General features: G+C 39.2%; 1 protein-coding gene across 2 annotated transcripts in view; it reads right to left on the bottom strand.

Moving 5' to 3' along the window:
• DAP (death associated protein) overlaps positions 1-16,271 on the bottom strand; it is a 109,499-nt gene extending 93,228 nt beyond the window's left edge. The window contains exons 1-2 of one of the 2 annotated variants that reach the window (XM_058831697.1): positions 15,479-16,271; positions 8,532-8,628 (exon numbers count right to left, since the gene is read on the bottom strand). In XM_058831697.1, coding sequence (XP_058687680.1) covers positions 8,532-8,628; positions 15,479-15,533 — 152 coding nt within the window. In that variant the 5' untranslated portion in view covers positions 15,534-16,271. The remainder of the gene's footprint in view (positions 1-8,531; positions 8,629-15,478) is intronic. The other variant, XM_058831696.1, reaches the window with a different exon arrangement.
• Positions 16,272-24,599: the final 8,328 nt, after the last annotated feature.

Below are 24,599 nucleotides of genomic sequence, written 5' to 3'. Positions count from 1 at the left end.
TCGCACACACCTCCTACTCATTTTCAGCTCTTGGTGACTTCACTTCAAACATAGGGTTTTGACATTAAATAAATAAGTAGCATCTGGTCCTCTGCAAGCTTTTTCCACGAGAAATGTATACCTTTAGCTTCAGAAATACTCTCAGTGTTGTTGAACACTTAATAAAGATTTGGGCTTAGTTAGCATAGTGAAATGGAGCTGACTGCACCTCTGGGTTTGAAAATTTTTGGGCTTTACAGTGCTTGTGCCTTCAGACTGGCATTGTCACCCTCATCCTATGCTTTCCAATACTTTAGAAAGATATCAAGAGAAAAGAACCAAGAAAAATACCACACAAACTATTAGTTCAGATCATTGACTTTTCTGTACTGACATGGAATGCTGTGCTAACTAGAGCCGTGCCACTGTAAAGACACTACTTCCCATCCATTTTCCTCTCATATATGACTAAGCTGTTCTCACCTTCCTCATCACATGGAATACAAATTGAAGACTTTGATTCTTTTAAAATATTTTTTCTTACACCGGCTTGGCTGACAATTCAACTCAGCTTTCCAGCTAATTTCACAAGACAGCATATGTTTTTTCGGGACTGAACCCAGCTCTCGCTGAGCTGGATGGTATTAGCTTCTATTCACTTTGAGAGGGAGAAATATCAGATCTCTTTTAGTTCTTTCACACCTGTACATAGTACTTCAGGAATATGAAAAGAGCTATCCATATAATGTCAGAACTAGCACTTACACTGACAGATTTATCAACTTGCTGTCTCTATCATCAAGAAATATTGGAAGCATAAAGCAGTTTTTTGAAGGCTTTCCTCTTCCTGTATGAGAATGCTTCATTCATAATCTTGCCTACCTTTTTCTCCACTCCCTACATTCACAGGTACCTTCAGTTCTTAAATGGAGATATTCATAGCTTATTTTCTTAATTTACAGTAGCTCTGCATTTAAAAATCAGTATTACATATTCTATACTGTGTACATATTTACAGAGTTAAGTCTGTTACTGCATAGGCGTTTGATAGAGCTCAAGAGAGGTCATAGCAATTACCTTTCTACTTCTCAAAGTAACTGGTCATCTGCAGAAGGTGTTGTCCTGAAAAATCACATGAACACAGCTAATATTGTTTTCAGGTTTTGTAATTAATCGAATTATGTATATATAAACTTAAGCAGACTTGAACATCTGCTAATCATAAAAACCCTAGGCAAAAGATTGAGACACAAAGATGAGTAATGAAGTAGGAAAATGCATTTAAGGCAATGCCACTTATGTAAAGAAGTGTGTAACATTATTAAGAAGCTATTCCCTTAATTGTGAAGGAAATTTAAGTCCAAAATAATAAAGATAAGAAGAGGGAAGGTATTAAAAAAAGCCCAAGCACTAAGCATAGAATCTTTTTGGGAAATAAAAATATTTTGGAGAAGGTAGGAAGCTATTTCCCTAAGGTTCAGTACTATGCTTAATAATATTAAAAAATTATAGTTGCAATTTTTGACAGCCTTTTTCCAGCAGAACTTTCTTTTAACCTTTGGAATATTTAGCCAAGTAAGGAAAAAGTTAGTCACACAAAACTTTAAAATGACCATGGGGTGACCCAATGTTTGCTGCAATTTGCGTCTTTCCCAGAAACCACAAGCACAGTATTCACAGCCAGGTTGCTTTTCCATTGCATTTCCCCCAGAAATTTCATTTTTAAGGCCAGTTGCCTCCAAAACTCCATACCTGAGTAACACGAGTTCAAAGGCCAAAGACAGGAATAAAAACCTCTGAGTCATATCCACTATATCCATACATTTAATCAAATTTCATTTTTTACATGGTCAAGTGTAAAATGACAATACAATCTATGAACATAACCTCTTTTGTGCAATCTTATCAGTTCACAGAGGTAATCACAGAGATAAAAGAATCAGGCCACAGAAAGAGGGGAAAACAGAGGTAGATAGAAATACGGTGGAAGAACTTTGAATTCTGTCCAAGAAGAGGATATATAGAAGACAGATGCTTTTACAGAGTACCAGTTCACTCCTTCAGGGCTGCTTCCACTGACACAATAGCCCAAGGGACCTTTGAAGTGAAAGGGGACTCAGTCAGTCCTCTATCCAACAATGTTGCACATCTCCTCACCAGAAACTTAAGCAGAAGGTGCAGCATTCCATCTGTCCTGACCTGTCTCTTTCTTTTAACCTCAAATATTCATCACACTGAGTCAATGCCTGCTTACAATTCCAGTACAGGTGCATGAGCATAGGTAACGAGGCCCTTTTCAGCTTTATGTCAGTGAACTACATGGGAGGAACACTAATGGATTATTCACTCCAAGTACTTATGGAAGTTCAATGCTACCTGTTCACATTTTTATGGGTTTGGTTTCCATGTTTAACAAGCTGCAAAGTTTTGCAGGTTTGTTTGTTTGTTTACACACAGAACTCTCAAAATTTCCCTCTATCAAACACCTGTTGACTCTACAACAAACAACCTGGACTGGAACATCTTCATACATGATGGAAACTACCTCCTAAAGGACATGCATGCAAGCGAGCTGAACACTGCATATCATTTCCCAGGTCTTAGCTATCCTGAAAAGAGGTTACTCCCAAGCTAAAGGGTCAGAACTTTGACTCTACACTTTCTACCCTGTTGGAGTCTGTCAGGGCAAAGGGCTGGGAAGCGACTTTGCCCCAGGCCCTGAGAAGAAGGCTCTCCTTTGGTTGGGGTGAGCAAAAGCTCACCCACAATGTCCCCTGAAAAGGTTTCATGTAAACGTTGCTTTTGGTTTTTTTTGTTTCATGTAAACAGTTTCTCTGTTACTATTGGTTAAATTTTGCTGCATTATTTTACATATCCCTAATCCCTACTTGTTATTGGTCACTTTCCCTCAAACTCTGCCTCTAACCTACTTCATATAAGTTACTGTTCCACCCTGGATCCCAGCCTTTTTAGTGAACCCCATATTGTTGTCCAGCTTATGTGTTTGTTGTTTTGGATGTTAAAGTACTATTTTTTGGGCCACCGAATTGTGCCCATCCCTCATTTCATTTGTCACCCTTCACAGGGCTTCTAGCCAAGGATCCCAAGGTAACACCTGGCCAGACCATCTGGGCCCAGCATGTTACACTACCCCAGTTGAAACAACCAGAGCAACAAAATACAAATGGAAATGGTTCCAAACACTTCCATATTCAGGATGTAAACAGACATACAAAACTTCTCTAATGGCTTAATTATATAACCAATTCATATTTTTTTAATTCTGTCAGAAGTTTGATCAACATGGGTTATGACAAGGCAAAAACTAAAAAAAAAAAATTAATGACAGGAGAATCTTCAGTGGCAAATAAAAAGATGGAAATAATGCCCGTGACTTCTTGTCAGTTGCAGCAGAGCAAAGTGAGGGAAAGGAAAAACAAATTTACTCTTGAATGAAAATATATGCTCGCAGCCAAGTTTTTGAGACTTCCACTGCACTTCCAAGAAAAAAAAAACCAGGTTTGTCTCAACTTGAATATTCAGACTTAACAAGTAACACTGAATGATAACAGAGGACTTTGACAACTCCTCTCTCACCATGTAACTAATTATTGAGAGTAGTCTTTGACATACAAACACCCATATGCTTCATTAGTATAATTTTGCTTTTGAGTCAACATTCTAAATTACTCTCTTGGTTTTTTTCCTTTCACACAATGGATATCACTAAGGCAAACATCCACATTGTAAAAGTCAGGCATAATGCTGGATTCACAATCTCCAGGCAGGCTTAAGATATAATACACATACAATTTACATATATAGAAAGAAACTACATTAGTGCATTTATTGTGAGTAATTAATTCATGGTAATTACCCACTTTGTTTCAAAAATATAACAAAGAGAGGACAAGAGTCTTTAAGACATAAAAGGCTTTGCAGTTTACCCTTTTTGTTAAAAACAAGCCAGATACCTGCTTTAAGTATTTTTTTAAATCCAGATCCTGACAGATAATAATAGTTTATTTTTCTTGAGATCCCAGAGTGACAATTAATTAATGTCTTGTTTAAAACCGAACAAGCATCTCTCAATTCAAATTATGTCTTTCAGAAGTATTTATTATGCCTAGAGTCAGCTGGCACAGGAATGCACGTGATACTGCGAATCTCAGTTAAACAGGCATTAAGGGGCTTTTAATAAAGCCCAGGACCGTGAGTAGCCTATTTATTCCAAATAATTTCTATGACAACATACTGTCCTGGAAAATGATGGTTTTGATTCATAACCATACTTCTATTTATATGTTTCACCCTCTTCTAGCATCACAAAAAAAGCCTACCAGCAGCAATCAGAATGACTGTCAATCAGTGAAAACTGCAACCATACCCAAAAAACCAAACCAATACAAGTGTTAAGAAATTACAAAAAACTAAGAAAAATCAGTAATTCACCAGTATAGAAGTTCAGACAGCTGGCATTCTATCTCTAAACAGGCTGATCAAAATCACAGATTTTGAAGAGATTGTGGGCTGAGGATCCTACCTCAGAGTACAGTTTAACACTGACACCCTGACCATGGGGGTGCCACTGGCTTTGGATGCCACATATGTCTTTAGTTCACCTAAACCAAACTGTGCAACTCCTCCCTTCTTTCATTGAGCATTCTCTACCATATAATCATATCCAGACATTCCTGTTTTAAGTAAAACTATATCTATACCAGACACATAAAGTTATTTCTGCTACAACTCAAGGCTGAGACCTGCCCTGCAGGAAAAGTTTAAACATGTGTAAAACGGTCTTATCGCATATTGCTTTAAGGGATCACGAATCACCACTCTGACAAGTCTCCCTACAATTTCATTAAATGGGAGGTTGTCACAACAATTTTATTTTAGGAAACAGAATTGAGTAAAATACTTTGCAGAGTAAATTATAGTAACTGGATTGCAAGTTGCTAAACAACTGAGAAAAAGAAACATCAAGGACCTACTTGGTGAATGTTAAAGTCACATCACAGCACAGTTAGCTACCTCAGGGGTATTTACCTGTGTCAGCTTCATTTACATTAAGACTAGAAACACTGATCCAAGTCTTTTTCCTGAAAGCTGCAAAAACAATGCCAGCTGTCTCCAAAGCCACAAATAGTTCTATGAAATGAAGCGGAAAGCTTTCTTGCTGAGCAACTGCTCAGATTTGTGCCATCATGGGGAGGCCATGTGCTCTCAGAGTTCCCAGACAATTCTAGAGAAGATTGAATTCTTCTGCTTCCATTTACTGCCAGTTCCACTAATCTGTCTTCAACTAAGTTTGAGATTAAAATAATGACTCATCTTAGCCTCCTTCTTCACATACAAATTACTCTTCTCTGTTTTATTATTTTCTCATACCATTGTCAGCTGCCCATATCAGCTGACAGAGATTTCCTGAAGTTTACTTGACATTAAATGCAATGGGGAGTAGAGATTGCATCATATCAACAATACCACCTTAAAATGGCAAAGGCTAAAACCATGACAAGTAGAAAGTTAAAAACACAGATGTTTCCACATCTGCTTAACAAAGAGACATAAAATAGCAGCTAACTAAGCTCCAAAAGTACAGATATATATTGGTGCTGGAGAAAGCAGCAATGCTCACTTCACCCCTCCTGACAAATCCATCCCTATAAATCCATCCTGATAAACCACACACACACATCAGAAATACAAGGGTTCTCAGCACCATGAATCACCTGGAGCAGACACAAATCACCTTTCAGCACAAAAGCAGGTGATGTGCTGCAAATCTAGTTTAATTTTGACCAGCTTATTCTGTCTATAGCTAAATACATTCTTGTTCACACCTATAGCTCATCCTGCCACCAGAGCTGTGCAAGTATTCCCAAAGGAGCCTACAACAGACACATTAAATCCTTTCCCTTACATACACACAGTTCTACCAGGAAAACAACTTCTCTTGACTTGTAAATTAACTTGTATTATAATTCATATTAATTCCCACCTATGTTCCTTATGTCCTCCTGCTGCTTTCTTTCTCAAGAGGATTAGATCAAAGAAATAAAATAGTTCAGCTCAAGGCTTTCAGTATTAATACACAGATTCAGAATGACTGTATGTACAAGTGCCTAACACAAACCAATTACGTATCCTGTACATGAAAACCAAAGCAAAGGACACACTCAAAATGCATATTTTGACAATCATATGACCAGGTGAATGAAGGAATGGATTTTGAGGTGCAACAGCTAACTATTCACTAGTTAACAAGATAGCTCTAGAAGTCTTTAAACTTTCCCCTTTGTCTTAAAAACATTAACTTTGTTCATAGTATTAAAATACAGTTTGCTTTTGTTAGCACCTACAGATCAAGAGTGCACATCTTTCCCAATCATTCCAGCCTAGTTGCCTAGGCTTTGTTTCATACTGGGGATTGGTCTCAGGAACCTCACCTATACTCCCAGCAGGTGATGCTAAACTGAAACACACAGTTCAAGGAGACGCCTAACACATGCCAGCTAGGATTGGTCCTTCAGTCCAGATGACCAAACTAATTAATCTCCAAAACACACACAGTGTGAACATGAAAACCTCAGCACCTGCTGTTTGCCCCTACAGATGTGCTTCTGCTGTGTCACAGCACCTGCTACAGCAGACATAGCCACAAAAATCAAGGTTAAATTTTAAATTTTCCCTGCACTATTTGAGTGAAACAGGGAAAACTTAATCTCATTTGAAAAAGGGAATAAAGCAGGTGCTGTGCTGTAACAGAGGCTTATATCTGTGAATGGACACAAGAAGTCTTGTCATTTGGATCCTAATGAGGCTCCTTGCCATGAGGCTGGCATGCCGAAGAAAGATAAGCAAGTATATAACACTGTGCTGGGTCTGGCTGAGGTGGTAAATTCTCCCCCCAGCAGCCCTCACAGTGCTGTGCTTTGCACTGGTAGCTAGAAACACCATGTAACTTATCGCACATCAGTTTTGGCTACTGCTGAGCAGCACTTTCACAGAACCTAAGCTGCTTCTCCACCATTATCCTCTCACCTGCAAGCAGTGGGTAGACATGATCTTGGGAGGGGACACAGCCAGGAGAGCTGACCCCAACTGACCAAGGGAATATTCCATACCATCTGCTCAGCAATAAAAGCTAGGAGAAAGGGAGGCAGAAAGAATTCATTACTAAGACATTTGTCTTCCAGAGTAATCACTAACACGTACTGAAGCCCTATTTCCCAGGAAGTGATGGACATCATCTGCTGATGGGAGACAGTGGATACATATTTTATTTTCTTTTGCTTCCCTACATGGCCTTTGCTCTTGCTTTATTAAATGGTCCTTATCTTGACACGTTTTTTCTCATCCTACTTTCTCCCTCCTCATCCAGCTGTGTAAGGGAGTAAGAGAGCAGCTTGGTGGACACTGGCTGTCCAGCCAAGGTCAACATACCTCAAGTAAAACGATGTACCCCAAAACAAAGTTTAAATTGACCCCAAGATAAAATTTCTTACTTTAGACAAAACCTGGCTGTAATACAGACTCTTTCAACTTATGTGCAGAATTACAAGATGACCAACTTGGTTGAAGAAGAAAGAACATAAATTTTAATTCTCCTGCCTGGTATTTGAATTTATTAATTAAAAATTATTTTTCCCTTCTCAAAAAGGTGCTTCCTATTCAAGTAAATAAACACATTTGGGTTTATTTCTAGACATTTTCACATTGCTTATTTATTATCATTATTTTATGTGTAAAATAAATACAATCTAAGTCAGTCTACTTACCAAAACACAGGAATGGTTCTCTGGTTTGTTTTTTTAACTTGACCAAATAGCAAGGACAAACCCATGCCCTAAGTTAGTAGATAAACATTTCGGGTAAATATAGTCTTGGCTGGGAAGAAAAACAGCTAGCTGAGGAAAGCATCACAAAACCAGGCGGCTTTTGTAAGAACAGAAGAACAGTGATAGTCCACCAAACCTCCTGCTTTCATTTCTAAACACCAGTAATCTGCTAAATCTAGTTAAAACTGCTAAGTAACTGCAGTCTTAGTACCCTCCACAATCAAAACTGATAGATTTCCATCTAAAAATAAAATCAGATAATATTAGTACCATGTATTTTTACTTGTCTTTTCAAAAGCACCATATTATCAAATACCTCACAGACACAGGATTAGAGGCCAAAGGATAAAAAGAAACACAGAAAGACCACCTCATATATAGACTGCCAGCCTAATACTTGTATCTAAATATGCCTAGCTTCTATGCTTCTTCACAGTCTGAATTGTGACATTTTAGGAAAATGGAGGTTTTACTTCTATTGCACTTTTTTCTCCAGCCTTCTCTTACATGGAAGGATCTTTTCAAGAAGGCTCAGCAATATGAAAATTACCAAATTCCCCAATTCTCTTGAAGGAGCACCTAACTTGCTAGTGCTTTATGACACAAAAACAACTGCACCTTTGGTCTGCTAGTCACAAGGAAAACAAACTGGTAATAAGGTTCAAGGCCATGGAAATTCACTGTAGCACATGCAATCAAAGTGCTCACCTGCTGGTTTCCCTGTCTTGGCCATCCTTATCTTTTTCCTCTTTGGCGTCTGAGTTGTGTGGGTGTTTCTGCACAATCCGCATCCCACCAGCTTTCACTGGAATGGAAATTAAATAGATAACAACAAACCTCAGTCAAATCAGCATTAAGTGAAGAATGTTTTAAAGATGACCCAACCTACTTCCCTCCTATTACTTAATAGTAACCATAGTTTGAAAAAGAGGCCCAAAGTGTTAAAAAGTGGCAAGACCAAAGAAAAGTTACTTAAGAACCACATCTGCCATTCTCTTTCACATGATGCCATCTTTGCTTATCTAGGAAGCTGCAGCTGATTTTACCAACTGCTTCCAATTATAGTGGTTCCAGTTTAGTGATGCTTTGAAAGTCTGATCTGGAACAGACATTAGACAGAGTTAAAGGAATAAAATAGGTATCTATTAAAATACTTTAAAGGATACACCTTGGGCAGCACAAGAGCCCAGCCATGGCTACACCCAAGATGAACCCAAGATGGACAACCAGTCACAAGTGTCCACACTACTGTAAGTTTTAGTCCATTTGCATATTGAAGTTAATTGTCCAATTACAGCTTCAGGTTATGAAGTCCCATCCTCCCAGTTTACTCTCCTCAATTTGCTGTTGCTTATACTTTTTGGGCCTGAAGCTGTAACGGTTGTCCTTAGTTTCAAGCTGGGAAAGGATTGTTTTGTCTAACTACCCTGTGAAGAGAACTTAATAACACTTCATATGAAGTTCAAAGTCACACACTAAGGCAGTACAGAACCTAAAAAATATGAAAGCTCAAACTTAAGGCATCATTTCCCCCTCAATTCTGTTTTAATTTCCCCTCCACCTTATATCTTGCAGCAGTCGGAAGAAACTGAGGCAATGACTTGCATAATACTACACAAAAGGCCACAAACCAAAGAAACTAACTTGTCATTTCATGTGAAAAACTGCATCTATAATAATAGTATTTATACAAAGAAGTACTTCACAAATAGTGTAATAAAAAGAAAAATTTAGGAGGACTGTTAACTTGCATTTAGAACAAAGTTTTTGTTTTGAAAAACATATGAGCATTTACAAAATTTTAAACCCTTGTATCATTTAAATTTTAGAAATGATGAAAACATGAAAGCAGCCCTTTGAAACACAAAACAAGAAGTGAAAGCAAATCCACTTATGTGCATCACTTCAGAACTCTGAAGTGCAATCTAAAACAGGAACCAAGCCAGGCTTAGCACAGCAGCTACTAAGCAGGGCAACAGACACAATGCTTTTTGATCTACTTTCTGGTTCAATAGTGTACTTTCCTTTTTCTTCAACAATTGCTGCACATGTTTACAGGACAGCACAGGATAAGACGATGCATCTCGTTAGCTTAGTTGGATGGGTTACACTGCCATCAGCAACATCAGAAAACCACTACAGTGGCCAGAAGTCAATAAAACAACTCAGAGACGCTGGTTTGTGTTTCACAGTGGCTTGACACAGTGTCTGTGGTGAGCCTCAGCAGTGGTGTCACAGCCAGAGCAAGTAGGATGCCAGAGCAGCACTTGGGAGAAGCTGAAGCTGGCAGGAACAGGGAGGCTGTCCTTCTGACAGCTCTCCTGTGTCCTGCCACACAGGGAGCAGGGCACCTCGCAGCTGTTCAGTGCTATTCCCAGAAACCTAGACTTAGATTTAATTCCCAGTTCTTAACCATGACAGTAAGAGAAAGACCACTGCAGTCCATGAATCTTACAGCCTGGGTAAAGGAAAGCAGGAAAAAGAAAGCGACCTGCTCCAGGAGAAAGTGAAAGCTCTTTGGCTCTGTCTTTTAAAAAAAGATTTTAAGTTCTGAGTGATATCTGAATGATCAACTTCTAATTCAATAAAGGTCATTAACTAAAGACAAGCAATCAATAGACAAATTCAAAGAAATATCTTTTAAAACCTATTAAAACTGTATCCTCTATGCGATAAAAAAAAAACGAACAAATCCAAATCACTAAACATTTTGTGTTCTCTCTCCAGCATAAAACTTTAACTGGTGAGAAATACTTCACATGGGAAAAGGAAAGAAAGACAGTTTAAAAAACTACCTTTTTTTGTTGCCTAAAGTGAAGCAAAAATTAAAATTCCAATTAATTTTTCTTGATTCAAGCTCCTTAGAAATTTAAGTGTGTTTGCAAAAGCAAACACTGAGTTCTGTCACATGCAGTCTTGATTTAACATCTCAGTTAATCAAAGTACTGCTATGCTTTATTTACATTTATTTATACATTATTAAATTGTTTTAATTAATTTCTAAATTTAACATCATTGCACAATCAGGGCCTTTTACATATTTATTGCAAGTTACTTTTCGTGGAAGATGCTGTCTCCACAGCAACATCTGCCAGGGTTACAGCAGTTCTGAACAATACCCACACTTCCATGTCCTTCAACATCTAATAGAAAACTAGATAAAACAATACCTGAAGATTAAGTGCTAATTTAGGTCTAAAATGTCTCTCCTTTCACACTGTGTATCATCAGGCCACCAGCCACTCCTCTTTATCTGTCACTGGAAAAAATACACAGCTAACACAATCAGATTTGCCTGTATGCATAATCAAAAAGCAGGGATTAAAAAGCAAACAGCCAGACAACTAAAAAGGCATAATAGTGACTAATGCATCAACTTAGAATTTTTAGTCAGATTTTTTTTTAACTAATATAAGCAGGCATAGTATAGACAGCTTAAAGTACTTTGGTGCATAATTGAATTATATTTAGCAACCCAAGGTTACTATGCAGAAGGAACCAGCAAACAGCTGCATTTGTATTTGCATGTGTATTTGTGAGACCAGAAGTGAAATAATTAGACATCATTCTGTACATATCTGCTGCCCATGACATAGCATGCTCATACCCAATCCAGTTTCAGATTTAGCTTAAGATGATAAATACCCTTGCAGCATAATTCACCTTCCTTTTTAAAAGGTATCAGCTAAGCTACACTTCCTCAGGGTGTGACAAGAGAAGTAATGATTACATCCACTGAAGGTAATGAAAAACCAACTTAACATTTGTGAGATTTTCTCAGAAGTTAGGAGGAATCATCTATTTCCTACTTGTTTAGCATTTACTACATAATTTGACAGATGCTTACCATGGTGATTTTGTCATTTAAAAGTCATCCTTAAAATAGGTCAGATTTCCTTATCCTGCAAACAAAGGACTTAAATAACTGATAAACCACCTTCCAGAACACTGTCAGAAAGCAGTGTGCAGAAGTGGATGGTGTCAACGACCCTGTGTTGGGATTAGGAAGAAAGCAGTTCCTGTGCTGAAAAGCATGTGCAGAGCTCAGGTGCTAAGGCAGAAGAGGACAGGGAATGACTCCCTGGAGTGGTAACAGCCAAGCGGCCCTAAGTCTTTACTAAAGCATGAAACAAAGAAGGGATCATTTGCCAGCACACTCAGAAGAGCAACAAGTCTATATGTTTCACTACTGAATACAAGTTTTGGATTTTAATTATCATGTCACGTCTTCTCTCCTCAAAAGGCAGACAGGACTACCTTCTCAGTCCTGTGAACGCCAGCCTGTGCTCCTCGTAAGGGTATGAATACTCCTTCTGGAAATGTATTAAAACAACTGTGTTAATCAATTAACCACTCAAGCTGATCTGGAGTCAGGAAGCATGCTGCTTTTTCCTCCCTGCCCCCACTGCTGGACTCCTCGTTTATCTGAAATAAACCCCAATGAGTTGGAGCAAGTACCATGTGCCTAGAGAACCACCACAGGTCAGGGACGCCCTGGCCCCAGCTCACTCAGGGTGCAGACCTGAGGCAGTCCTTCCCAGGGAAACCTTCCGCTCAACCCAAAACACCTGCTGGTCACGGCAACCAGACAGGAACTTTTACAAATCCAGAGTACAACTAAGAGTCTTAGCAGCTTTCCTTTTTCTCGAGTATGTATTCAATATTAACACAAAAAATTATTTCTTATGTACTGTGTAACAACAGATTCCATTACAATGATAGGATGTATGAAAAGGCAAACACAAAATTTGCCATTGTACAAGATTAAGGAAGCATACATTTGTGTTCAACAAAATAAGAAGAGCAGTTCTTATATGCCTTCATTTCACAGAAATCTTGGCTCAGAGCTATTTTTTTTTAATGTATGAAAAGCCACATAACTATTTCCACAAACCTATCATAAAATTTCATAAATACACTATTAAGACAATCACCTTCCTTTATCCCTCCAAATATGTACTAGATGAACAGCTAAAGCATAATTACACAGATCTCTTCAGAGGAACTGTACAAACCTACTCAGCATATTATGGGCACGCTTGATCTCACTGACAGGCAGATATTTAATAAAGATTAAGTTAGGGTCCTCTTAAATTTCAGAGGAGTTCAAAGTCACTTCCTGCACCGAGGTCTTGAGGTTTCTTTGCATTTCATTACCCTCTGTCTTTTCAAGTGCCCTTTCTTTTCCTCCTATGTGAAAGACCAGTGCAGAGAGGAATGCAGTGCAGTCAGTAAGCAAGGACCAACAGTGCACTTGAAAAACAAAAGATTTTTCAATTTTGCTTTTAATTTGATGACCCAAATCCTTCATAACTTACATGTCCAACACACTTAGTAGGGTAAGACACATCTGTAATTATAAGTAGTGCTCTTTACAGAACTGTATGCAGCAAAACCTGGGCATTTAAGCCATTTATCAAAAGAGATTCCCTAGTCACACCTTTTCTTTAATAGAAATTTGCCTTGTTATTTATGAATAAAATTCGATCTGTATTAATTTTTTTAAAGAGTATCTTATTTTCATTTTATTAAAACTTGTTTGCAGACTGATCTATTGCATTATTCTAATATTCAGGGATCTAAACAAGCTTGAGATAGAGGATTAAAACCTATCTTCAGACACTAGAGTAAATATATACTCTTGCTAGTCATAACACTTCTTGTGGATTTTCCAGGCGTTAAAAGACCAAAGGCCAAACAACTTAGAAAAATCTTCTTCCTGAAGCAACCTGAAGATATGATAAATTAGTTTTTTCTGACCTCAAAGATAGGCTCAGTGGTTAGCCTCCTTCTAAAGATAAATTTTGTGTGCATGTTCACAAAAAAAAATAGAAAACAAACCGAAACAGGGATGCCAATGATCTCAAACATATTTGAAGCATGTAGTTGAAGGTGCTATTCAGTTCACTTGTGGGCCCATGTTTTACAAAGAAAAAAACTCAAACTGAAATATTCTGACAGCAAAGGAAACCTGTACTGTACTCCAGTTGAGCTTTTACACAATACATTTCTAGTTTCTCATGTGGCCTAGAGAGGCTCGCTTCAGGTCTTCTAAAAATTTTCACCAGTTTCAAAAGACAAAGTTTGAAGCAAATCTCTCAAACATGGAACACCAGAAAATACAATTACAAAGCATATTCGTTTCACCAATAGTGTAGCTGAAGACAGAGCTAAATCAATATAAGATCTTAATGATCCCTCCACTCTGAAGATGATGTATACCTCAAGACAAGCCAGCTCAAAGAGCTAGGGCAACAAAAGCTATCAACACTGGAAAATGATGCTTTGGTTTGCTCCCTGAAGTAGCTCAGCAAGAAGCCAAGTAAGAGCTAATGCTTTTACAAGGGAGGCTGCAGGACTGGAATGACTGCTCAGCCAAGGAAGCGACTAACTTAACATGCACTGCTGAACTGCATCTGCCATGCAAAGCAAAGCCATTATTTCTCACTTCTATCTAGAGGAATTTCAGGTCCTCATTATAAAGAACACAGAATTCGATTACGGTTCAACAGCTGTTTATAGATTTAGCTTTAAATCTCATAAATTGATCTGAATATAAAACTAGCCACCTTTTTACTGAAACACCTCAAAAAAAAAAGCCCACCAACTACTCCACAGGGAAACATTAAACAACATATGTGGAACTGCTGATGCAGGGACCAAAGCTCCATTCTTTAAGGAAACTGTAAGAAGCAAAACCAACAGTAGGTGAAGGAGCACAACTTTGATACTGCGAGGAACTGAACCCCACCTGTGTACAGAGAGGAGCTACCATCTATGGACCCTGGCAGATTAGTGTCCTACTGGAGGTGACTCAGCTCCCACCCTGACCGCACACTCGCACACAGCAGCAGGACGGAAGGCGATGGAGCTCCTTGGCTGGGCACTCCTCAAGCAGCTTTACCCGTTTCCTACCCTGCCAGGCTCCAGAATCGCAGCCAAGAGCGCGCGGGCTCCTCTGGCACTCACATCGGGACGCCCACAGGCAAAATGGATGCACAGAGCATTCCTGGTTTGCAGTGTCTGTTCAGACTCAGTGTACACTCTGCTGGAATGCGGGCTGCGTGGGGCCGAGACCGCTCTGCTCCCATTCCCACCACCACCAGCCCCAGGCGGGATACCGGAGGCCTCCGCCGCCTTTCGAGGGCGGGATACCGGGGAAGACAACTCTTTCTGCTTGCCGGGTCGGAGCCTGGAGATGCCTAGCTGCACACACCCGATGAGAGTTTGGCCACAACCAGAGCTCTCCTCGGGGAGAGGCAGGGCAGGGTGCGTCGCCCCGTCACCGGGAGAGGCTGCCGGAGGGTAAGGAGCGCCGCGGGACCCAGTGCTCAGGTGGGGATCCCAGCGTATCTCCCGCGATCAGAGCGCTACATCGCGCCCGAGCTGAGGACAGCGAGGAAACCCACCGGGGCTCACATCCCCGGGGGCTCGAACCTACCGGGGCTTACACCCCCAGGCTCGTATCTCCGGCAGCGGCGGGACCTACCCGAAGCCGCCCTCGCCCTCCTCAGTCCCGGCGCCCACAGAAGGGGACTTGGAGGGGAACAGGCGCCCGGCCCCGCCAGCCCGCGGCCGCCCCGGCCCCCCCGTCCCCGTCCCGTCCCCCGGCGTGACAAGAGAAAGAGCGGAGAGACGGGAACCGGCGGCCGTACCAGCAGGAGGGTGTCCGGCCCGCGTCTCTGCTTTCTCTTTGGGAGGCGAAGACATTTTTTACTGTGGCAGCGGCACCGGGTTCCCGCACCGGGCACCCGCACCCCAACACGGCCCGGCGAACACGGCCCACGTCCGCCCTGTCAACGTGGCCGCCGGGAGGGCGGTGCCGCGCTGGGCGCCAGGGCCTGCCCCGGCCGGGCGGGCGGGGACGTGGCGCCCACAAGAGACGGGCTCTCCTGTTCTGTGAGGGCAGGGTTGGCAGCTCCTGCAGGCTGAGCCATCCTGTTTGTTTTGTTTGCCGAGGGGAAACGGTGCGGCAGTTAACGTGGTCTTGAATCGTCTGCGTGTGCACTTCAAATAATTCTTGTAATTAGTGACTAATTGGCAGTCCGCGCCTTGAGTTTTTTTGTGTGCTGCCAAACCGTGGATGTGTGAAGCGGCATAAAGAGCTGTGCAATTTTTGGCTGGGGTAGAGTTAATTTTCTTCGCGATAGCTGGTATGGACCGTGTTTTGGAATTGTGGTGGAGACCCTGTTGATAAGTGGGGGCAATAAGTGCCCACTTTGCTTCAAACCTCATTTCCTTGCTGTTTGAAATTACAGAGCTGATTCACATCGTTTTTTCAAAGACTTGAGTTAACTTTTCCAAGTCATGTGGAAAGGCACAGAGCATAATATCTGAATTAATTACATTATTAGCAAAGTGTAAACCATGCAGGCCATTCTGGCTTTCTTTTACAGTTTGAAATAAGAAAGCAAGTATCCCAAAAGATGAGTGTATATCTGAAAGTTGACTGTCCCTGCCTCCAAAGTGGTATAGAAATATTTCATCACGTTTTTTATAGGGAAATTAATGTAATAATGTTTTATTTATTTGCTATCACTCTATGTAACAACTATATTACCATTGCAAAAATATGTATGATGTTTTTGGGGTTTTTTTGCAACAATCCAAAATATAATCATCTTATGGTATCCTTAACAACTTGAATGAACAAATGTTATAAAAATATTGTAATTCAATTCTTACATTTTGCTGCTGGGTCATTTAAATTTCTTACACATGCAGCACATTTGAGTCTCAGATTGTATTTTCAGCTGTCACCTGTGTAGCCTGACACAAATTACTCCAGTTCCCTTTTTAGTCTCTGTCAAAGTCTATTCAGATTACAGTTTTTTTCTGGAGTAGTATTATGAGATTTTAATGCTTTTTGGTCTACTGTCCTTCATATTTGAATTAAAATATTACATTTTCACTCTTTCTTGGTTTTTCCAGGATTGTTTGCTTTGGATTTCCCTGTGCTGGTTACCAAAGCTGATAAAAATTTTTGCTGTTGCAGGTTTAATCTAAAACAGCTGTTATAGAAATGAAATTAAAGAAAATCTGCTATATGACATTAACCTGAAAGTTAATGATTTTTCTCTAAGAAACAGTTTAATTTAATAATTTCCTATTTAAGCACAAAATTTTAGTACATGAAGATGCACTGAGAGGATGTATTCCCTCAAAGATGTGCTTTGGTTGTTCTTGTTACAGCCAGCAACATTTCTTTAGGTTATGAGAATTCACATGTCACCATTAACACAAGTATTTGTATGAAGGCTTGCTGTGGCTTTGCAGCTAAAATACAACATCCGCCCTGAGTAGTTCTCAGAGACGCAGGGCTGAAATTTCCTGAAAGTGCAGCTGTGCATTGGGTTTGGAAGCTGGAATCTCAAGGCAAACCATACTCATGCAGAAGGAGCAAGAACTGGAAGTGAGGATGACAGATTGAAACAGAAAAAAATGAGGAACAGGAGCACTTGGCCTTACTGGACCAGGAGACAAGGTCAAAAAGTTGAGAAGTGGTGGAGAGGTAACATGAGAATTGTGAAACAGGGCAGACACCATGACAGAAGGAAAGAAATGTTTTTCCTCAAACAATGAAGTAGGAGCCAGAACTGGTTGAGTGAGATGAAGATGAGGACCCCAGGGAGAAGGGAGAGAGGACTGAAGGTAGGTCAGGCAAGAGCAAGCATGCAGCATCAGGCTTGTGGGAGGGAGAGGGAAGGATCTTCACTGCTTTCCATGGTTTGGAGCTTCGCACACTGACCTCTCTATAGTTGTTAGTGGACATAATTACTGCTTTCCTCAAGAGACAGGTGCCTGTGCCAATGCTAAATTTCTATGCTTGCAGAAGAATTATACAGGTGTCAGTATGATACCATAGGATGGAATTTAATTTTCAAGATATTTGTTAAAAATATCATAAATACATAAAAATATATCAAAGTATATAAAAATATATCTGACATATATATCAAAATATATAAAAATATATTTCAAGATATCTTGTTAAAAACAAGATATTTTTTTAATTGTTGCAAGAAAAGCAAAAGGATGAAAAAAATCCAAAATTAAAATAAATACATAAGTAAATAAATAGAGATTTGTAGAATTAAGCACATAAATGAGGAGATGCCATAAAATTTTTAAGTGGTACTTCAGTTTTGTGAAACAGTGTGATGGTTTCTTTGGCAACTGTAAGGCAACATGCATTTTTCCAGCTAGTGGAGTACTATAATATTAGTAACAATCACAGCATCAAAGAATCATTAAGGATGGAAAAGACCCTTAAGATCATCAAGTCTACCCATCAACTTAGCACTTCCCACTGAAGTGCTCAGAAATGTGTGGATATGGAACTTGAGGACATGGTTTAACAGTTTGCCCTGGGCAATCTGTTCCAATCCTTTACAACCCCTTCCATGAAGACATTTTTCGTAATATCCAGTGTAAACCGCTCCTGGCAGAAATTGAGGCCATTTCCTCTCATCCTGTCACTTGTTATCTGGGAGAAGAGATTAGCACCCATCTGGCTACAGCCTTCTTTCATAGGTACTTGTAGAGAGCAATAAGATCTGTCCCGAGCCTCCTTTTCCCCAGGCTAAACAATGTCCTGCTCAGTTATGCCAATGTACAAGAAATAGGCATTCTTAATGACAGGCAGTAAAATGCCAGGATTTTTCAGCCACTTAATCATTTCCAGTAGACCGGTTGTTTGTACCAGCACGCACAAATGGCAGCAACAGTGGGAAACTTCATTGGAAAACAAGCAGGGTTTTTACAAAAAGTTGGCCGTGGAGACACTTCCTTTGCCAATTCAGCCACGCCTGGTGCTGACACACTTTCCCCAGATATTGTAGCAAAGGCAAGTTCCTACTGGAAAACGAGTGAATGACAGCATCACAGGGCACTGAGATGTAGCAGCACACTGAGGAAAGAGTAAATAAAACATGTTGTTTAGGAATTTTGTTTTAACATGTTTTGAAGACTGCTGGATGTTTTAGAATATGATTATTTTTGTGGAGGATTCTACCATATACCTCTTCAGTTCATGGGTAAGAGCTGGTAATAGGCTTCTTAAGTCTCTGTGACATTATCCAGCACAACCAAGTAAGAGAACTCTCCAGCTACTACTACTAACTAAAATTAACTAAAATAGCAAGCAGAAAGAAGCTATGACTTTTGTGGTGATGGTGCAGGCCAAAAAAATGCCAGCCAAAAATAGGAAAAAGCCCTTTACAAATCCCAAAGCCTAAGTTAAAAAAACAACCTGAAGAGAATTGTTAGGAAAGTATGCAAAAGCATGGATATAGCAGCTATTTTTAGTGGCAGTTGGGCATTCACAGCACTTTTGACAGTAATAGCAGGTTGTTATTTTTTGTGCTTTATAGCCCAAAATGAGTTCAGTAAGCAGTCTTTTTTAACAATCAACAGTCTGTTGAACTATGATTAGGACACCATTTTTGTCAGTTTTGAAAATGCTCACCAGTACTAAACAGATGGCTGTTGTTTTGGTGCTTTCACTTGCGGCCTGCAGCAAAATTTTGTGTTCTTTCTGAAAATACTGACACACAAAGAAAAGCAATTTTTGCGTTCAAGTACACAGGAAATTATAATAGTGCAACCTAGGGTCACTCAGCATTTAAAAGGCAGCTAACTGCTTTGCCACACGACTTCTGCTGTCATTTCCAGCACACATATGTACACGCATGCTGTAAATTCTGGGAAGTACAATAAATCTGCTCTGTTCAGCTACAGGGTAGACAAAACTCTTTCAGTGAACAGGGTTTTGCCCAGTTTATAGACAAGCATCAAGTCATTGAAAACTACCAACTGATTTTGATAATGCATCCAAGATAGTTTTGTCTGAAAGCAGGTAGTTGTTTTGAAATTTTGATTGTTTTATTTCAACAATGTTTTACAATTTTTCTATTTTTAAACACTAAAAACCATGGGTAAATGAAATTATTTTCTCTTTTTCTCTTATTATTTTACATTTTTTTCCCCCCTCTGCCAGTTACTAACATAATGGTATCTGTTATACCATAGTTCTAATCCTTTGTGACATTTTTAGAGTGCCATAATTTCTGAGAAATGATAAAACAAACCAAAAGGTTTACTTAGGGATTTGATCCTTCCCTTTGACTTTCTGAGTTTGCAGATCTTCATTTGTATGTTGCCATCCACTACTTAAAAGAACGAGCTTTGGTGCAGTCAGCTGGAAAAATTCCTTGCTTTTTTTACTTATGTAGAAATATGTAAAGCTTTTAGCAAAAGTCAAATAATGTCATTTTAGTTCTGATTCACTTTTATGCCCACTTCTATGAGAAAAGGGTGCTGGGTTTAGGACTATGGTTTGTTAGGAAATTTTCAGAGATTGTGTGGGCTGCCACCCAAAAAGGTGATTTTACTAAAATGTGCAGACCTGGGAAAACAGTTTATGTAAGTAAGTGAGTGAGCAAGCAAATAAATTTGGGGCCAGGAGTAATTTGCTTTAGTAATTATTTTCTACCCTTCCCTTACCAATTGTCATTGCATTGACTCATTGAAGTCACTTGGGTTGCAGTGTTTGCTGGTTTCTCTGTATCTTGATGATCTGATTAATTCCATGTTGTTACTCTTGTTACTCTGACTGAACTGTTATTCTGACAAGGAACTCAAAATTATTTGCTTGCTTGATTGACTAATTCAGTTTTCCAGGAAAACCTATATATATATATATATATATTTTTTTTTTTTTTAATATTTTTTTTTTTCTTTAGAATTAGACTAAGTTCCGATTGGGTCAAACATAAATTTGTTGAGCGTTAAAAGTTTCTGAATTGAATCACAATGTAATTGTAAGACTCAAATTCTCTTTTTTCTTAGTGTTTTATTAGATTTCCTTGGAAATATTTCTGATAAAAAGTATACTACTGGTCTATCTCACAAGAAAGATAGAATGATGATGCTTTAAGAGAGAAATGTTGCAATGTTACATTGCCACTCTGAACTTCATGACAATATAGTATAAGACTTCTGAGCTGTTATCAAATATTAAATCAGCACGAAAAGCAATTTCTCAGTATGATCAATTACTACTGACATATGAACCAAATTCAGGAGGCTTGTAGCAAATTAAGAAATTGTTGTATGCCTTTTTCATGAAAGCAGTCTGTTATTTAATATCTATCTTAGCTGCAATGACTGCTTATTACATTTGGTCCTCCCCACTCTACAATATTATTTTAGCTGTTAAATTTTAGACATGGTACAGGCTAGAGTCATGTAATTTGTTGTAGGTTTCTTTTATTTCAAGAATTGGTTGCTGTTTGCCATACAGATGAAGTAAACATTTATATTGAGTTCACATGAGAATTCTGCCTTTAAAACCAAATGGAAACTGCTATCACAATACATCCTCACATTAAGCAAAAATTTATTGCTTTTCATTAAATGAAAATAAAATTATATATAAATGGCTTTACCACTATATACTAAAAGGAGAATAAAGAGAATAAATGTCTGTGAGTTTCCATAGGCTTTGGCTTGCAAAATACTAATTCTTCCTCCAATACAGTGCACTGCAGTTCTGCTTTAAAACACTACTCATGGTGATACTACCACAGAAGTATTCTGATATGGAAGATTAACAAAGCAATTTATAGATTCAGTGGAAGAAAGGTAGAAATGGGGGACGAGGCAGAGCAAAGAGAGAGGGGAAGAGAAAAATAGAAGGAAAGTAGGAAGGGATATGTCTGTTTCAACAGAGAAAGTAAATTTCATCTTTTGGAGGTTTTTTTATCCAAAGAGACCAATATTCTGCATAAAGGCCACAATTTCACTTCCCACTCTCTTAGAATGGGTAAGCAGAAGTACAAAAAATTGAGTTGCCAAAGCCAAGCTAGTAGCAGAGATGAAAAGAGAGGCCAGGCCTCTTGGGGCACAATTCTCTCTCTATTGTCTCATTAGTCTGGGACTTACTAAACAGTGTATTTTATCATGACAGAAAATGGGCACATTAGTGCTACCCAGTTAGAGGGTCTTGTTCTTCTAGCTCAGTAGACAACAAGGCTTCCCTCCACTTGAGATAAATGTGCAGAGCCTCTTGCAACTTTGGACTTCCATCACAGATCAGTGTGAGTGGGGGCTGTGATTGCTCCTGGGAGTTACTGGTGTTCATACAAAATGAGGCTCAAGAGAATTAGATGTTGCATTTGGCAAGTGGGTCTTTCCCACTCCTCTGTTCCTTTCTTTCCCATCCCATTCTATCTTATGGATTTGGACCTGTGCAAGCTCTGCTTTTTCAAAAAAAGGAAATAATTAATGTTAGTTCAAAAGTGAAAATTAAAAAGTCAAGCTGATTTAAATTCTTACTGTTTACAAGCACATTGAATCTGGTGGGGTTTTTCTACCTTTTATTTCTGAAAACAGTTAACATCAGAGTGTGGGGGTTTTTTGGTTGTGATGGAAACTGAGAACCTGGCTAACTGCAAGCCTTGCAGTAAGCGCTCAGTACAGAACGTATGGTTGCTTAGTGTCATATTTAAAGTCAGATACCATGGTAAATAACATCAAACTTTGTTGATTTCAGTATCTTCACGTTCTTTCTAACCTTTCACAGAAACTTTGTTGGCTTCAGGGGGAGTTTTGTATGTACATGAATAAGTTGCTGCTAGCTTGTAGGAGATAACTTCTTAAGACTGCAGGTTTGACTGCTACAGGAGCTGCCATTAGCACAACCTCATCATAGGTCAGCACCTTTCAGTACTTGACAGTGTGATGTTTTTTAGCTTAGATACAAACAGCCACTCCTGACGCAGGAGTGAAGTTGGTACTCAACTTCCCACAGCACCAATACCTGTCATAAGCTTTGCCTGGCTCTGCTTTATCCTTCTGATACAGCAAGACGTATCCTAAAAGACACTTCTTTTCCTGTAAGTGCCTTAGTGCCTCAGTTTCAGATTTCTGTTAACTTTGCAGCAAACATATCAGTTGCAAAGTTCTGATCTTTACACTCTGCATTATTTATTTATGTTCCTTCCAGAGAACATTAAGTAATATACAACAAGGAATTATATACTGTGGTGTACATTTAGTCCAAATGTGTCTTTGTCTAGAGTAATACAGTATTTTTTTAATCTTTGAACTGATCTGAACACATACCTCAATTGTAAATCTACCCAATAATTTTCCTTTAGAAACACTACGTTATGTGTCAGAGAGAACTAATTGATAAAAAGAAAAATCCCTTTTCAGTTGAATTCTAGATGCCAGATTTCCAACTATAATTCTTCACTCTTATTACAAGGAGTCTCAGTGTGTCAACATTCTTATTGATGTTTTCTGCTGAACGCTTTGTTATAAACTGAACACAATTAAATGTAAGTAGACTGGTATTTCATCACAGCTCAAGGGTAGAAGGCTAACACTTTTTTTCTCCTGTTATCTCGTCAGTCCTCTTTCTTCTTACATGAAAAGAATGCAAACTATCAGCATTCTTTAAGGTTGGGAAGTTTTATGACCACTCCATAGGAAGCTGCAGCATTTGAACAATGGTGGAAGGGCCGTTTGGCTTTTCAGTTGTGTCCCAAAATTATGTCAATTTTAATGAGTATATATTCAAAGTACTTGCTGGCTGAGAGCTAAAGGTTATAAGATGTTTTTGAAATATGTAGCAATATTTTATTTTTTCTTTGCACAAAGATTCTGTTTGTTTAGGAGTTTTCATTTCTTTTTTCTGCTGTCCAGACTACATAATTTAAATTCTTTATTTTTCTTTATTTTTTTTTGTTGCAAGTATTACATTTTTTCATACTTTCCACAGAAATCTAGTTTTATGTTCATCAATTATCCTGTGTTAAGAATTTATCAAAATATCATTAGAATGTTTTTCATGCTTGTGCTGTGTCACTCTGGGATGCGGGTAATTGTCATCATAACTTCCCTTATGGTCTTGTGTTTTGGATTTGTGAACAAAGCAGTGTTAACAGTGTTTGTGCTATTGCTGAGCAGTGCTTGCACAGCATCAAGGCTTTCTCTATTTCCCACTCTGTTGCCCACATTAAGTGGGAGAAAGGGAAGTGAGCAGGTGTGTGGCTGCTTAACTGTTGGTCCAGGTCATTCCACCAGAGTGCAGACTGAAGGAAGCCAAGTCCCAACTTTGAGGTGTCTTAGGACTGCCTGCTTGTGCCAAAGATTGTCACCCTGTCAGGTACTGAAAGGTGCTGACCAATAATGAGCCTGTGTTAGTAGCAGTTCTTTAGCACCTGTAACAGTCAACCCTGCAGTCCTATTGGCTCCCAGGAAAATTTGTTCCCCAACTTCTCTATACAGGGCTGAGTGGCCTGTTTTTTCCAGATCTTCCTTCTTGCCCCTCTTGAAGACGGATGTGAAATTTACTTTCTTCTGTCTTCAGAAACCTATTTGTGATTGCCACGTCCTTTCAAAAGTGATAAAGAACTTGCAATGACAGCTGTCCCAGCACTATTGAATGCACCCCATCAAGTCTCATATGCTGGTTTAAGTGATCCCTAGCTCTGCTAGTTACCCTTTACCATGAGTAATGCTTCAGTTGCACTAACCATTATTAAGTTCCAGGCGTACCTGAGAGAAGAACGTCAGTAAAAACTGAGGCAAAAAGGGCATTAAGTACCTCACCTTCTCTATATCCTTTGTCAGTCCCTGCCACCACATTTTTGTGTAGCACTGTTCTTTCTTCCATCTCTTTCCAGCTAAAACTTGAGGACAATAAGACGCTTTCCACTTCCCATTTCACTGCCTGTACTGCATTGTGATGAATTACCAGAGACAGTA

Source organism: Poecile atricapillus, chromosome 2 (assembly GCF_030490865.1).
Source record: "Poecile atricapillus isolate bPoeAtr1 chromosome 2, bPoeAtr1.hap1, whole genome shotgun sequence".
In the NCBI taxonomy this organism is placed as follows: domain Eukaryota; kingdom Metazoa; phylum Chordata; class Aves; order Passeriformes; family Paridae; genus Poecile; species Poecile atricapillus.
Note: the sequence above shows the minus strand (reverse complement) of the source record. Positions and strands in the feature narration are given on the sequence as shown.